The sequence below is a fragment of the Bufo gargarizans genome, chromosome 1 (assembly GCF_014858855.1).
Source record: "Bufo gargarizans isolate SCDJY-AF-19 chromosome 1, ASM1485885v1, whole genome shotgun sequence".
In the NCBI taxonomy this organism is placed as follows: Eukaryota; Metazoa; Chordata; class Amphibia; order Anura; family Bufonidae; genus Bufo; species Bufo gargarizans.
The window spans coordinates 394,852,046-394,865,189 of NC_058080.1; the positions used below are offsets into that span (position 1 = coordinate 394,852,046).

At 45.8% G+C, this 13,144-nt stretch overlaps 1 protein-coding gene across 1 annotated transcript in view; it reads left to right on the plus strand.

The window, feature by feature from the left end:
* The first annotated feature begins 1,624 nt into the window (after nucleotides 1-1,624).
* The window catches only part of GNE (glucosamine (UDP-N-acetyl)-2-epimerase/N-acetylmannosamine kinase), an 85,332-nt gene continuing 73,812 nt past the window's right edge, over nucleotides 1,625-13,144 (plus strand). Inside the window, 1 exon segment of the mRNA XM_044285776.1 lies at nucleotides 1,625-1,724. Coding sequence (XP_044141711.1) covers nucleotides 1,692-1,724 — 33 coding nt within the window. The 5' untranslated portion in view covers nucleotides 1,625-1,691.

The window sequence follows — 13,144 nt, forward strand, 5'->3', positions numbered from 1 at the left end:
ATCTCACTAATCAATGTAATTGTTTTTATGGATTGTTGTTTTATTCTTGTGATTACAATGGTGTGTGCTGCATGTACTCTAGATGTCCGACTGCCTATCTAAGAATTTAGTTTATTTAATACATGTTTATAGCTCAATATACTGATAACAACGCCTTACCAGTATTTACTGAGAGATGTAAAATGATGAATTACCACCAAAATAATATAGTCATGTACCACCAGCCTCATAAAAATCACCTTTTTTTTTCTTCACGGACACAGTAAAAAAAAGTCGCCTTTTTTTCTGGACTGTCCAGATATTTCTGGACTATTGGCAACCCTGGTTGGGAGGTATGTGTAGTGTGTGACGAAGCATTTACACAGTAAAGCCTCGTGCACATGGCTGTATTTTTGGTCTGAGACATTTGTTTCTATGGGGCCACAAAAAATGCAGACAGCACACTGTGCACACCCACGTGCTGTCCGCATCCGTGCCACAAATTATAGAACATGTCCAACGGACAATAGGCATTTCTACATTGGGGGCCGAGAAAAGCGCAGGATGCACACGGCTTGCATCCGTATTGTGCAGATCTGTGCACTACAAAACGGATATGGGGGTGTGCAGGGGGCTACATGGCGACCAAAAAGGGGAAGAACTGCACTGTGACATGTGTTGCACGACATCTTTTATAACGTTAGTGATGACACGTGACTGCGACAGTCGCAAACAAAATCCAACTTAGGGTGGGTTTTTACATCTGCGTTCTGGATTCTGGTATAAAATAGTTATAACGGAAAATAACAGAATCCATAAGACGGAAGCCTTTAGAGGCGTTCCGTTTTGATCCGTCTTAATAAAAGTCTATGGGGAATCATAACGGATCCATCTGGGTCCCGTTATGCAAGACGGAAAACAAAGTCCTGTTGACAGGAGTTCTTTCTCCGTTCTGCATAACGGAAACCAGACGGATCCATTATGATTCCCCATAGACTTCTATTAAGACGGAAAGCAAAACGGGACACCTTTTCAAGGCTTCCGTTTTGCACTCCGTCATAATACAAGTCTATGGGCAGCATAACGGATCCGCCCTTCCGTCTTACGGATTCTGTTATAACGGAAAGCCATAACACAGATGTGACCCCACCGTAGATGGATTTTTGGGGAACTGTCATGTCGTAACGCGACACCACTAACATTATAAAAGATGTTGCCGTGTAGCCCTAGCCTGTCACACAATTGTCCACCTTGTAACCCATAGCCACAGAACTGAAAGGAGGGAATGTTACCAGCCTCACCCACTCCTTGGCTGCCTGTTTACAAAGACCAGGGAACCAGTGGGCGAAACGAAGTTTATTTCTTTAACCCATTCTGCCCCTTTCTTAAGAAATGCATGGGGCACTGCCAAACTCATTACAAAACCACAATCCGCTGAACTACCAGGCTGTATAAAACTGAGGGAAGCTCTTCATGGCAGCGACTGCACGGGGACGTGGCCGCCATATGGGACGGACACCACCCCCTTCCTCATGTGAGCCATCATGTGAGGTGTGCGCGCTGAGGTCACGGGCTCATTTACATAATGGGCGGGGCTTGTCCCTCCGCTAAGAGCAGCGCTGATGCCAGTCAATGAGATCCCACACGTACATCCAGCACAGCCCCTGGCTGTATTCACACACGGCGATCTGAGAAGCGATCAGCTCATCAGTATGGGAAGCAATGGCTATTCTCGGGGTCCTCACGTAAGTGATGTCCTGCTAGCTATTGTCACTAGCCCCCCCTGCTGTACTGGGTGGGGGGCATTATGGATGCTGTGTGTGTAGTATCTATGTGTGTTGTAGCGGTCTGTCAGGAATGGTCCATCTTTTGTCTGTTTTCTGCTCTTTTCCTTCTTTGAAATCCCATCCTGAAGCATGCAGAGATATATATATATAGTGGAGTCACATTATTATGACCACCTCCTACTGTCCATGTCGGTGAAGTCACATATTATGAGCTGGCTTGGTGGGTATATAAGGTGTGCGATAGGCTGCGCTCATATCCCTCATTGATGTCAGCGTGCGTTCACTTCTCGCAGGCTCCAGGTCACTTATTTACAGTGGTGCCATTTGTCCACCCGTTACCCATGACAGCAACGCAGGATATGTGTGCAGACAGCCTATTGCACACCTTATATACCCACCAAGCCAGCTCACCACAGGTGACTTCATGAGCTAAGCGCTGCCGACGTCAAAAGTAGGAGGTGGTCATAATAATGTGACTCGAGTGTGCAGATGTAGTTATAGTTGAAATGGACACAGTATAGTGCAAATTAGTGGGCCACCAGGTTCCACAGGTTGTCACATAAGCAGGGGCAGACTGGCTGTAGACCCTACAGAGAAACTTCCCAGTGGGCCAATGCCCAGGTGGTCCAGCCTGGTAAATGATTATCTGACGCTCCCCTCTTGACTCCAGAATACAACTTGCCAGGGGAGCACCCAGGAATTTTGTCTAGGGGGGGTCCGAAAGGCAAAAAAATGTGGCATGTGTAGTGCGCTGTGCTAATTCAATTTTTCAAAGCCCCCTTTATATTTAAAACTGCAGGGAGGGGGTGTAGTGTGTTGTGCTGATTCTTTTACTTGGCGATCCTAAAAGCTCAGCAGGAAATCAATAATTTTTTGGCCCTGCCCATTATTAAAAGCCCCTCCTACATATAATAGGCCACTCCCAACAAACACTGTACAGCTGACATAGTTGCGGCCTGTCTCTACACATCATACGGAGAGAGGGGGAGGTCTGTCCTGGCTGCACTGCCTGCTTCACATTATACAATAAACAGCAGACTACAGCCAGAAAGCTCCTCCGCTCTCCTCCCTCCCCAGACCCTGCTCAAGGCCTGTGGTTCCCCCCACCATCTGCCACCCGCCCGTGGCCTGCTGCCCCCTTTGGCCGTCCTCACCCAGCTCTGAATCCTCCTTCTGCAAATGGCAGGGGGAGGACCCGGAGCATCTTATCTCCTACATAGCGCCTCATACCTCTTACATCCAGTGATGTCACCTTTGTTGTAGACGTTCTCTTTCCTCATCTTCTCCATTCAGACCAGACCGCCATGATGATTTTTCAGCCATCTCCCGTCTCTGCAGAGATTAACAAACAGACATTAGTTTCCCACATTTCCATCATCTTCTGAACACCCTTTCCTGCCACCCCCAATACTGTCCCCGCTGTGCCCCCAATACTATACTGCAGAAACAGTCCCCCTGGAAATACTACTACCACACAGATAGTGCCCCCTTCAACAATTATTGGCACACAGTGCTCTAAAAAAATAACTGCGCCCAGACACTAATAGTATAAAGATAATGTCCCCCAAAAATTATTGTGCTAAGCTGAAACGTGGCAGGGTGCCCCCAAAGTAACAGGGCTCCCCAAAATAGAAATAATTCTCTGCCAGAGCACACTTAGTAGTAATAATGCCCCTATAGTGCCCATACTAGTAATCATGTTCCTCATAGCCCCCCAGTATTAGCAAAGCTCCGCATAATACCTCCTAGTACTAATAATTCTCCCTACAATATGACAGTACATGAAATACCCCCGCTTAGTGCCCGCTGTTGAGCTAATGTCCCCATAATGTATGCCAGTATAAAATACCCCTATATAGTGCCCCAGTAAATGCCCTCATAGTGCTCCTCTCCCCCTTCCCCATAGTGTCCCCCATAATATGCCAGTAAAAAATGCCCCTTCTAAGTGCCACCATATGCCCCAATAGTGCTCCTCTCCCCCATAGTGCCTACCATAATGTGCCAGTAAAAAATGCCCCCTTAGTGCCACCAGATGCCATAATGCCCCCATAATGTGCCAATAAGAATAAAGGCCCCTTTAGAGCCCCCACTTCCCCTTAGTGCCCCCAAATAATGCCCCTATAGTGCCACCAGATGCCCCATAGTGCTCCTCTCCCCCATAATGTGCCAGTAAGAAGTGCCACCCAAAAAAAAAGTACCACCAGATGCTCCATAGTGCCGTTCTCCCCTTTAGTGCCCCCATAGTGCCGTTCTCCCCTTTAGTGCCCCCATAGTGCCGTTCTCCCTTTTAGTGCCCCCATAGTGCCAGCTCCCCTTTAGTGCCCCCATAGTGCCGTTCTCCCCTTTAGTGCCCCCATAGTGCAGCTCCCCTTTAGTGCCCCCATAGTGCCGTTCTCCCCTTTAGTGCCCCCATAGTGCCAGCTCCCCTTTAGTGTCCCCATAGTGCCGTTCTCCCCTTTAGTGCCCCCATAGTGCCAGCTCCCCTTTAGTGCCCCCATAGTGCCGTTCTCCCCTTTAGTGCCCCCATAGTGCCAGCTCCCCTTCAGTGCCCCCATAGTGCCGTTCTCCCCTTTTGTGCCCCCATAGTGCTGTTCTCCCCTTTAGTGCCCCCATAGTGCCAGCTCCCCTTTAGTGCCCCCATAGTGCCGTTCTCCCCTTTAGTGCCCCCATAGTGCCGTTCTCCCCTTTAGTGCCCCCATAGTGCCGTTCTCCCCTTTAGTGCCCCCATAGTGCCAGCTCCCCTTTAGTGCCCCCATAGTGCCAGCTCCCCTTTAGTGCCCCCATAGTGCCAGCTCCCCTTTAGTGCCCCCATAGTGCCGTTCTCCCCTTTAGTGCCCCCATAGTGCCAGCTCCCCTTTAGTGCCCCCATAGTGCCAGCTCCCCTTTAGTGCCCCTATAGTGCCGTTCTCCCCTATAGTGCCCCCATAGTGCCAGCTCCCCTTTAGTGCCCCCATAGTGCCGTTCTCCCCTTTAGTGCCCCCATAGTGCCGTTCTCCCCTTTTGTGCCCCCATAGTGCTGTTCTCCCCTTTAGTGCCCCCATAGTGCCAGCTCCCCTTTAGTGCCCCCATAGTGCCGTTCTCCCCTTTAATGCCCCCATAGTGCCAGCTCCCCTTTAGTGCCCCCATAGTGCCGTTCTCCCCTTTAGTGCCCCCATAGTGCCAGCTCTCCTTTAGTGCCCCCATAGTGCCAGCTCCCCTTTGGTGCCCCCATAGTGCCAGCTCTCCTTTAGTGCCCCCATAGTGCCAGCTCCCCTTTGGTGCCCCCATAGTGCCAGCTCCCCCCCTCCAAAAAAACAACAACAAAAAATACACTGATACTTACCTCTAGCAGCCTCTTCCGGTCTGTGTCCCTGCTGTGTGCTGCCCGGCTCAGGCAGCACGATGATGACGTCATCGCGCTGCTAGAGCCGGCCTCTGATAGGCTGCAGGCATTAGTGCCTGCGGCCTATCAGAAGAACAGGGGAGGGACACGCCTCTCCCTCCCCTGCTCTGCCGCAGCACAGCCATCTATATCGCTGTCCTAAGGACAGCGATATAGATGCATTAGATATGGAGATGAGCGCTTCCACAATGGAAGCGCTCATCTCCTACGGCCCCCCACCACCGCCGCCGCAAATGCCCGCAATTTACATCCAGGGCCGCGCCGCCTGTGGTGCGGCCCTGGAGGATGAAAAAAAAAATTTTGGGCTGGTTGTTCTAGGGGGGGGTCCAGACCCGCTGGACCCCCCCTGTAGGTGCGCCACTGCAACTTGCCATCCTGAGGCAACTGGAGTAGGAGGACGGAACGTGGCAGCTGGTGCTGGCCACCACAGCAGGGCAGTATTCTGTGATGCTCTGTGGTATTTGACTCTACTGGGTGGTATAATGTGCCGCAATATGGTATTGCTGGCCCACCTATCTGTGTTAGCCCTGCTTTCTGTCAGTTTGGACCCAAACTAGAAAATGGGGCCACTTTTAGTTTTTTCCAGGGCCACTTTAAGTTCCCAGTCCGCCTCTGCTTACAAGGAATGATAGAAAACAACAATGAGATGTCCCTGTGATGGTCAGTGAAATGTCTCCTGAAATGGGCCCCAGATGTTCCTTGTTCTATAAGGAAATCGCTACGTGTGATGTCCTTCTCATTGTCTGTGCTAAAGAAGACCTTTCATGGGTCTAGACCAGGCATGCTCAACCTGCGGCCCTCCAGCTGTTGCAAAACTACAACTCCCATAATTCCCGGACAGCCTACAGAAGGGCATGGTGGTAGTTGTAGTTTTACAACAGCTGGAGGGCCGCAGGTTGTGCATCCCTGGTCTAGACATTATAAATTAAGTAGCACGTTATGTAGGGCATAAAGCAGGCATCTAATAGCGCTGGGCGCCGCTCCATTCGCCTGCTGTGCCCCTATTAAATTCTCCCGCCTTGTATGCTAATAGCATCGGAACAGGGAGAAGACGCCAGGGTTTCTCAATGGGCTTCTCCTTCTCCCTGGCTGTAGTGCGGTCCAATCACAAAGGAGAGTGGGAGAAGGTGATTTTTATTTTCTCCCTGGCTCTGACGCTCTGCTTTGTGATTGGACCGCACCTATATCGAGAACGGAGCCCCGCAAGTAAAGGAGGGTGTACTGCACATGCGCAGCCGCCCTCCGTTCATTTTCTATGGGGCAGGCAAAAATAGCAGAGTGCTGGCTCGGCTATTTCCGTTGGCCCCATAGAAATGAATGGGAGTGGGGGCCGCACATGCGCGGTACGCTCCCATTCACCTCTATGGGGAACTGGCTTGGTGGTGGCCGGACCGGAGTCCTCCAGCCACCACCTTGCGGAGCTCCGTTCTCAATATAGGTGCGGGTCCCAGCGGTGGGACCCGCACCTATAAGACAATGGGGACATATCCTAGCGATGCCCCCATTGTCTATGATGAGACAACCCCTTTAACTGTTTTACCAGAGCTGGGCTTGGGCAGAAGTGAAAGGGCGGGGGGCTGCTTTAGCTGCTGATATCTCCTAAATGGTAGCAGCTAGAAGCATGGGGGTGGTCTTGTTTGAAAGCTGACATTCCAGACTTTCATAAAAGACCATTAGCTAAACAGGAGATACCACTGTAAGAAATCAAGTTGGGAATAATTGTAGGTTAAACCTGCTTTTACTTTCACTTTCAGCTGCATTAACTGCATCCCGATTTCTAACAGTGATATCTTCCCATGTAGTGAAGATATTGCTGTCAGCTTTCAAACAATATCTCTAGCTGGTACCAAACCAAAGATATGAGCAGATAAAGCAGCCTCCCTGTCAGTCTGGAGGAGAATGAGGGAGAAGTTGCAAAGCTGACAGGCTGTAGGAGGAAAGGAAAAATTGTAAAAAATGTATAGAGATGTGACATTATCATCACTGTACGGACCCACATAATACAATTATGTTATTTCTACTGCTCAGTGAATGCTGTAAAAAAAAAATCCACAAAATAATGTAAAAAATTTTTTTCCTTCCCCCTAAAAATAAAGTAATAAAAGTTATTTAATACACGATATATATACCCCGAAATGGTTCCTAAAAACCCTACAACTAAGGCCTAGTTTACACGAACGTTTTTCTTGCGAGTGTACGGGCCAGTTTTTTGTGGTCCGTATACGGAACCATTCATTTTAATGGTTCCGCAAAAAAAACGGAATGTACTCCGTATGCATTCCGTTTCCGTATTTCCGTTCCATTGAAAGATAGAACATGTCCTATATTTGGCCGCAAATCACGTTCCGTTGCTCCATTCAAGTCAATGGGTCCACAAAAAAAACGGAACACATACGGAAATGCATCCGTATGTCTTCCGTATCCGTTCCGTTTTTTCTGAACCATCTATTGAAAATGTTATGCCCAGCCCAATTTTTTTCTATGTAATCACTGTATACTGTACATGGCATACGGAAAAATGGAAAGGAAACACAATAGAACTCAAAAACGGAACAACGGATCCATGAAAAACGGACCGCAAAAAACGATAAAAGCCATATGTTCGTGTGAACTAGGCCTAATCCCGCAAAATATCAAATTTGGAAGAAAAAAATTTAAACTTTATGACTGCTAGAACACAAAGGGGGGAAATGTTATTGGTCCTTAAGGCAAAAATTAATTATGTCACTAAGGGGTTCAAAATGCAATAGTGTCCCCTGAGTTGTGTGCCAACAAGATTTACTGCAGACACACTTAAAAAATCTACAATAAAAAAGTGACATTTTTGGGAGGGTTTTTCCAATTTTATTGTGATGTTACTGAGTGCGGAGAGAGAGTTATATGATAGCCATGTCATGTGTATGGCAGGTTCAAGGTGATCTCTGTACCCCACTGTGGTAGAACCCTACACCTCAGAATAGAAGGTTGACCAGCTCAGACCACTGTCAATCTGATTTGTACAGAACATGGGCATGTCCATTTCTAATTCCATTGCTTAAAGGGAATCTGTCAGCTCCAAAACACCCCCCAAACTAGAGTAAGCGGTGTATAGTGTAAGTAGTGCTGAATCCACTTATGTATTTTTTATCTTTATACTCACTTCCATTCTGATGCTGAGCTCCAACATAGGGGTCCATTCACACGTCCGCAAAAGGGGTCCGCATCTGTTCCACAAATTTTGCGGAACAGATGCAGACCCATTCCTTTTTTAATGGGGCCGGAATGTGCTGTCCACATCCACATTTGCGGATCCGCACTTCCATTCCGCCAAAAAATAGAATATGTCCTATTCTTGTCCGCAATTGCGGACAAGAAAAGGCATTTTCTATGAGAGTGCCGGCTCAGACACATAATGGAGAGGACTCGAGGAGGAGTCCTCTCAATGCATTTTCCTCCTGGTTTGTTGGAGCTCAGCATCAGAATGCAAGTGAGCATGAAGATAAAAATGACATAATTGGACTTGGGCATTGTTGTATTAGGGGCACATTATTGTGTCAGAACCACCAGAAGATCCTCTGGTGGGTCAGTCCGACACTAGGTCCTAGTACAAGGCTGTGCATCAGCTCTTCACTCAATAGCTGGAATCTTGTAGTCTGTTATACCGCTTCTTATATTTTCACAGTGCGGTTTAAGGATTATTAGCCGTTTGGTTTAACATTACAGGGCTTGACGTGTCTCAGACATTGATGGCATATCTTTAGGATATTCCATCAACGTCAGATAGGTGAGGTCCCACCTCTGGGCCCCCTATTCACCTCTGTGGAAGTTCCAAAAATTTCCAGCAGTTCCTTAGAGATGAATGGAGAGGTGGCCGTGCACGCGCGGGTGTGCTCTCCATTGCTGGCTATGGGACTTATGAAAATAGCTGTGCACGTTCGCTCAGCTACTTTCTGAGAGCACCCATGCATGCACATTGTGCTGCCCTTCACTTCGGGGGCCCCGTTCTGGACATAGGAGCGGGTCCCAGAGGTAGGACCTGCACCTATCTGACTTTGATGGTATATCCTAGTAGTATGCCATCAAAGTCTGAGATGGGCCAACCACTTAAAGCAGCTTAACCGTAGATGACTACACACATGATGATGACCTTGGTAGTTAGAGCTAAGGGGTCTAGAGGCTGTAAGAGGCGATGCAGTAAAATCAGTGTTTTGTAGATTCTGTAGATTCAGGAAGTGAACTTTAGACAAACAGGATGTATTGTGTATAGGGCCGGTGAAGAACCTGTACGTCTTCCTCCACTCTGCGCCATGTTTTGAGGTAGTACAAGCGTCCACAAGTCACTGTATTTGAAGAAGCTGTGTGGACACAACTAAATATAACGAGTGAGAGTGAATCTGGACCGCACATCCTCAATGCTATGCTTTTGATATAACGACTGTTATTCAGCATAATAAAACATGGCTTCTCAGCACAAATATTAATAAGTCTAACCTTATGCTATGCACTATTAGGAGGCATTGGTATACAGTTTGATGAAAGAGCATAGGCCCACTTACCACGACAAGGTTGCCTCTTCAAGTGGGGACCTACTCTAACTTTAGCGCGGCACTGCGCAGCGACCACAGGCACCACCGCACTGCACTGGACACAACTAACATCCAGTATTTAAAGGGTGACTGTCATAAATTTTAGCATATGTTACTGCTGCAGCAGCATTATGCATAAAGCAATCTTTAGTTTCTTCACTTACCACTGTTTCCTTGAGTCTTTCCCTTAGTTACGGCTGTTTTAACCATTTACAATATGAGGAACTTCTCAACATGGCTCCTCTGCCAGTTCTCTGAGGCCAAAACTGCTTTATAGAAACATAGAATGTGTCGGCAGATAAGAACCATTTGGCCCATCTAGTCTGCCCAATATACTGAATACTATGAATAGCCCCTGGCCCTATCTTATATGAAGGATGGCCTTATGCCTATCCCATGCATGCTTAAACTCCTTCACTGTATTTGCAGCTACCACTTCTGCAGGAAGGCTATTCCATGCATCCACTACTCTCTCAGTAAAGTAATACTTCCTGATATTACTTTTAAACCTTTGCCCCTCTAATTTAAAACTATGTCCTCTTGTAGCAGTTTTTCTTCTTTTAAATATTCTCTCCTCTTCTACCTTGTTGATTCACTTTATGTATTTAAAAGTTTTTATCATATCCCCTCTGTCTCGTCTTTCTTCCAAGCTATACATGTTAAGGTCCTTTAATCTTTCCTGGTAAGTTTTATCCTGCAATCCATGTACCAGTTTAGTAGCTCTTCTCTGAACTCTCTCCAAAGTATCAATATCCTTCTGGAGATATGGTCTCCAGTACTGAGCACAATACTCCAATGAGGTCTCACTAGTGCTCTGTAGAGCGGCATGAGCACCTCCCTCTTTCTACTGGTAATTCCTCTTGCTATACACCCAAGCATTCTGCTAGCATTTCCTGCTGCTCTGTGACATTGTCTGCCTACCTTTAAGTCTTCTGAAATAATGACCCCTAAATCCCTTTCCTCAGATACTGAGGTTAGGACTGTATCATTGATTTTATATTCTGCTCTTGGGTTTTTACATCCCAGGTGCATTACCTTGCACTTATCAACATTAAATTTTAGTTGCCAGATTTCTGACCATTCTTCTAGTTTTCCTAAATCCCTTTTCATTTGGTGTATCCCTCCAGGAACATCAACCCTGTTACAAATCTTTGTGTCATCACTTCACATACTCACTTGCTGTAGCCAGCAGCTCCCTGCCAGCCAATCAGATTGGATTACTGAGAGACACGCCTCCTCACTCTAAAGCCTAATGCAGACATGCAGTGTGAAGGACCCCCCCCCCCCCTCTGTCTTCTGTTTACACTGAGCCGGAGACAGACAAGGAATAGCAATGGTCTTTTAAAGGGAATCTGTCACTAGCAATTTACCTTTTTTTTTTTTTCATGAATCCATGTTTAACCCCTTAAGGACCGGGCTCATTTTCACCTTAAGGACCGGGCCATTTTTTGCAAATCTGACCAGTGTCACTTTAAGTGCTCATAACTTTCAAACGCTTTGACTTACCCAGGCCGTTCTGAGATTGTTTTTTCGTCACATATTGTACTTCATGACACTGCTAAAATTGGGTCAAAAAAGTTATTTTTTTTGCATAAAAAAATACATTTTTTACCAAAAATTTTGAAAAATTAGCAAATTTCAAAGTTTCAGTTTCTCTACTTCTGTAATACATAGTAATACCCCCAAAAATTGTGATGACTTTACATTCCCCATATGTCTACTTCATGTTTGTAGCATTTTGGGAATGATATTTTATTTTTTGGGGATGTTACAAGGCTTAGAAGTTTAGAAGCAAATTTTGAAATTTTTGAGAAATCTTCAAAATCCCACTTTTTATGGACCAGTTCAGGTTTGAAGTCATATTGTGAGGCTTAGATAATAGAAACCTCCCAAAAATGACCCCATTCTAGAAACTACACCCCTCAAGGTATTCAAAACTGTTTTTTCAAACTTTATTAACCCTTTAGGTGTTCCACAAGAGTTAATGGCAGATGGAGAAACAATTTTGAAATTTCTATTTTTTGGAAAATTTTCCAATATAATAAATTTTTTCCAGGAGTAAAATAAGGGTTAACTGCCAAACAACACTCAAAATGGGTTGCCCTGATTCTGTAGTTTGCAAAAACACCCCATATGTGGTCGTAAACTACTGTTTGGCCGAACGGTAGCACATAGAAGGAGGGGAACACCATATGGGTTTTGGAAGGCAGATTTTGCAGGACTGGTTTTGTTTATACCATGTCCCATTTGAAGCCCCCTGTTGCACCCCTAGAATAGAAATTTCAAAAAAGTGACTCCATCTAAGAAAGTACACCCCTCAAGGTATTCAAAACTGGGTTTACAAACTTTGTTAACCCTTTAGGTGTTCCACAAGAGTTAATGGCAGATGGAGAAACAATTATGAAATTTCAATTTTTTGGAAAATTTTCCAATATAATCAATTTTTTCTAGGAGTAAAACAAGGGTTAACTGCCAAACAACACTCAAAATGGGTTGCCCTGATTCTGTAGTTTGCAAAAACACCCCATATGTGGTCGTAAACTACTGTTTGGCCGAACGGTAGCACATAGAAGGAGGGGAACACCATATGGGTTTTGGAAGGCAGATTTTGCAGGACTGGTTTTGTTTATACCATGTCCCATTTGAAGCCCCCTGTTGCACCCCTAGAATAGAAATTTCAAAAAAGTGACTCCATCTAAGAAAGTACACCCCTCAAGGTATTCAAAACTGGGTTTACAAACTTTGTTAACCCTTTAGGTGTTCCACAAGAGTTAATGGCAGATGGAGAAACAATTATGAAATTTCAATTTTTTGGAAAATTTTCCAATATAATCAATTTTTTCTAGGAGTAAAACAAGGGTTAACTGCCAAACAACACTCAAAATGGGTTGCCCTGATTCTGTAGTTTGCAAAAACACCCCATATGTGGTCGTAAACTACTGTTTGGCCGAACGGTAGCACATAGAAGGAGGGGAACACCATATGGGTTTTGGAAGGCAGATTTTGCAGGACTGGTTTTGTTTATACCATGTCCCATTTGAAGCCCCCTGTTGCACCCCTAGAATAGAAATTTCAAAAAAGTGACTCCATCTAAGAAAGTACACCCCTCAAGGTATTCAAAACTGGGTTTACAAACTTTGTTAACCCTTTAGGTGTTCCACAAGAGTTAATGGCAGATGGAGAAACAATTATGAAATTTCAATTTTTTGGAAAATTTTCCAATATAATCAATTTTTTCTAGGAGTAAAACAAGGGTTAACTGCCAAACAACACTCAAAATGGGTTGCCCTGATTCTGTAGTTTGCAAAAACACCCCATATGTGGTCGTAAACTACTGTTTGGCCGAACGGTAGCACATAGAAGGAGGGGAACACCATATGGGTTTTGGAAGGCAGATTTTGCAGGACTGGTTTTGTTTATACCATGTCCCA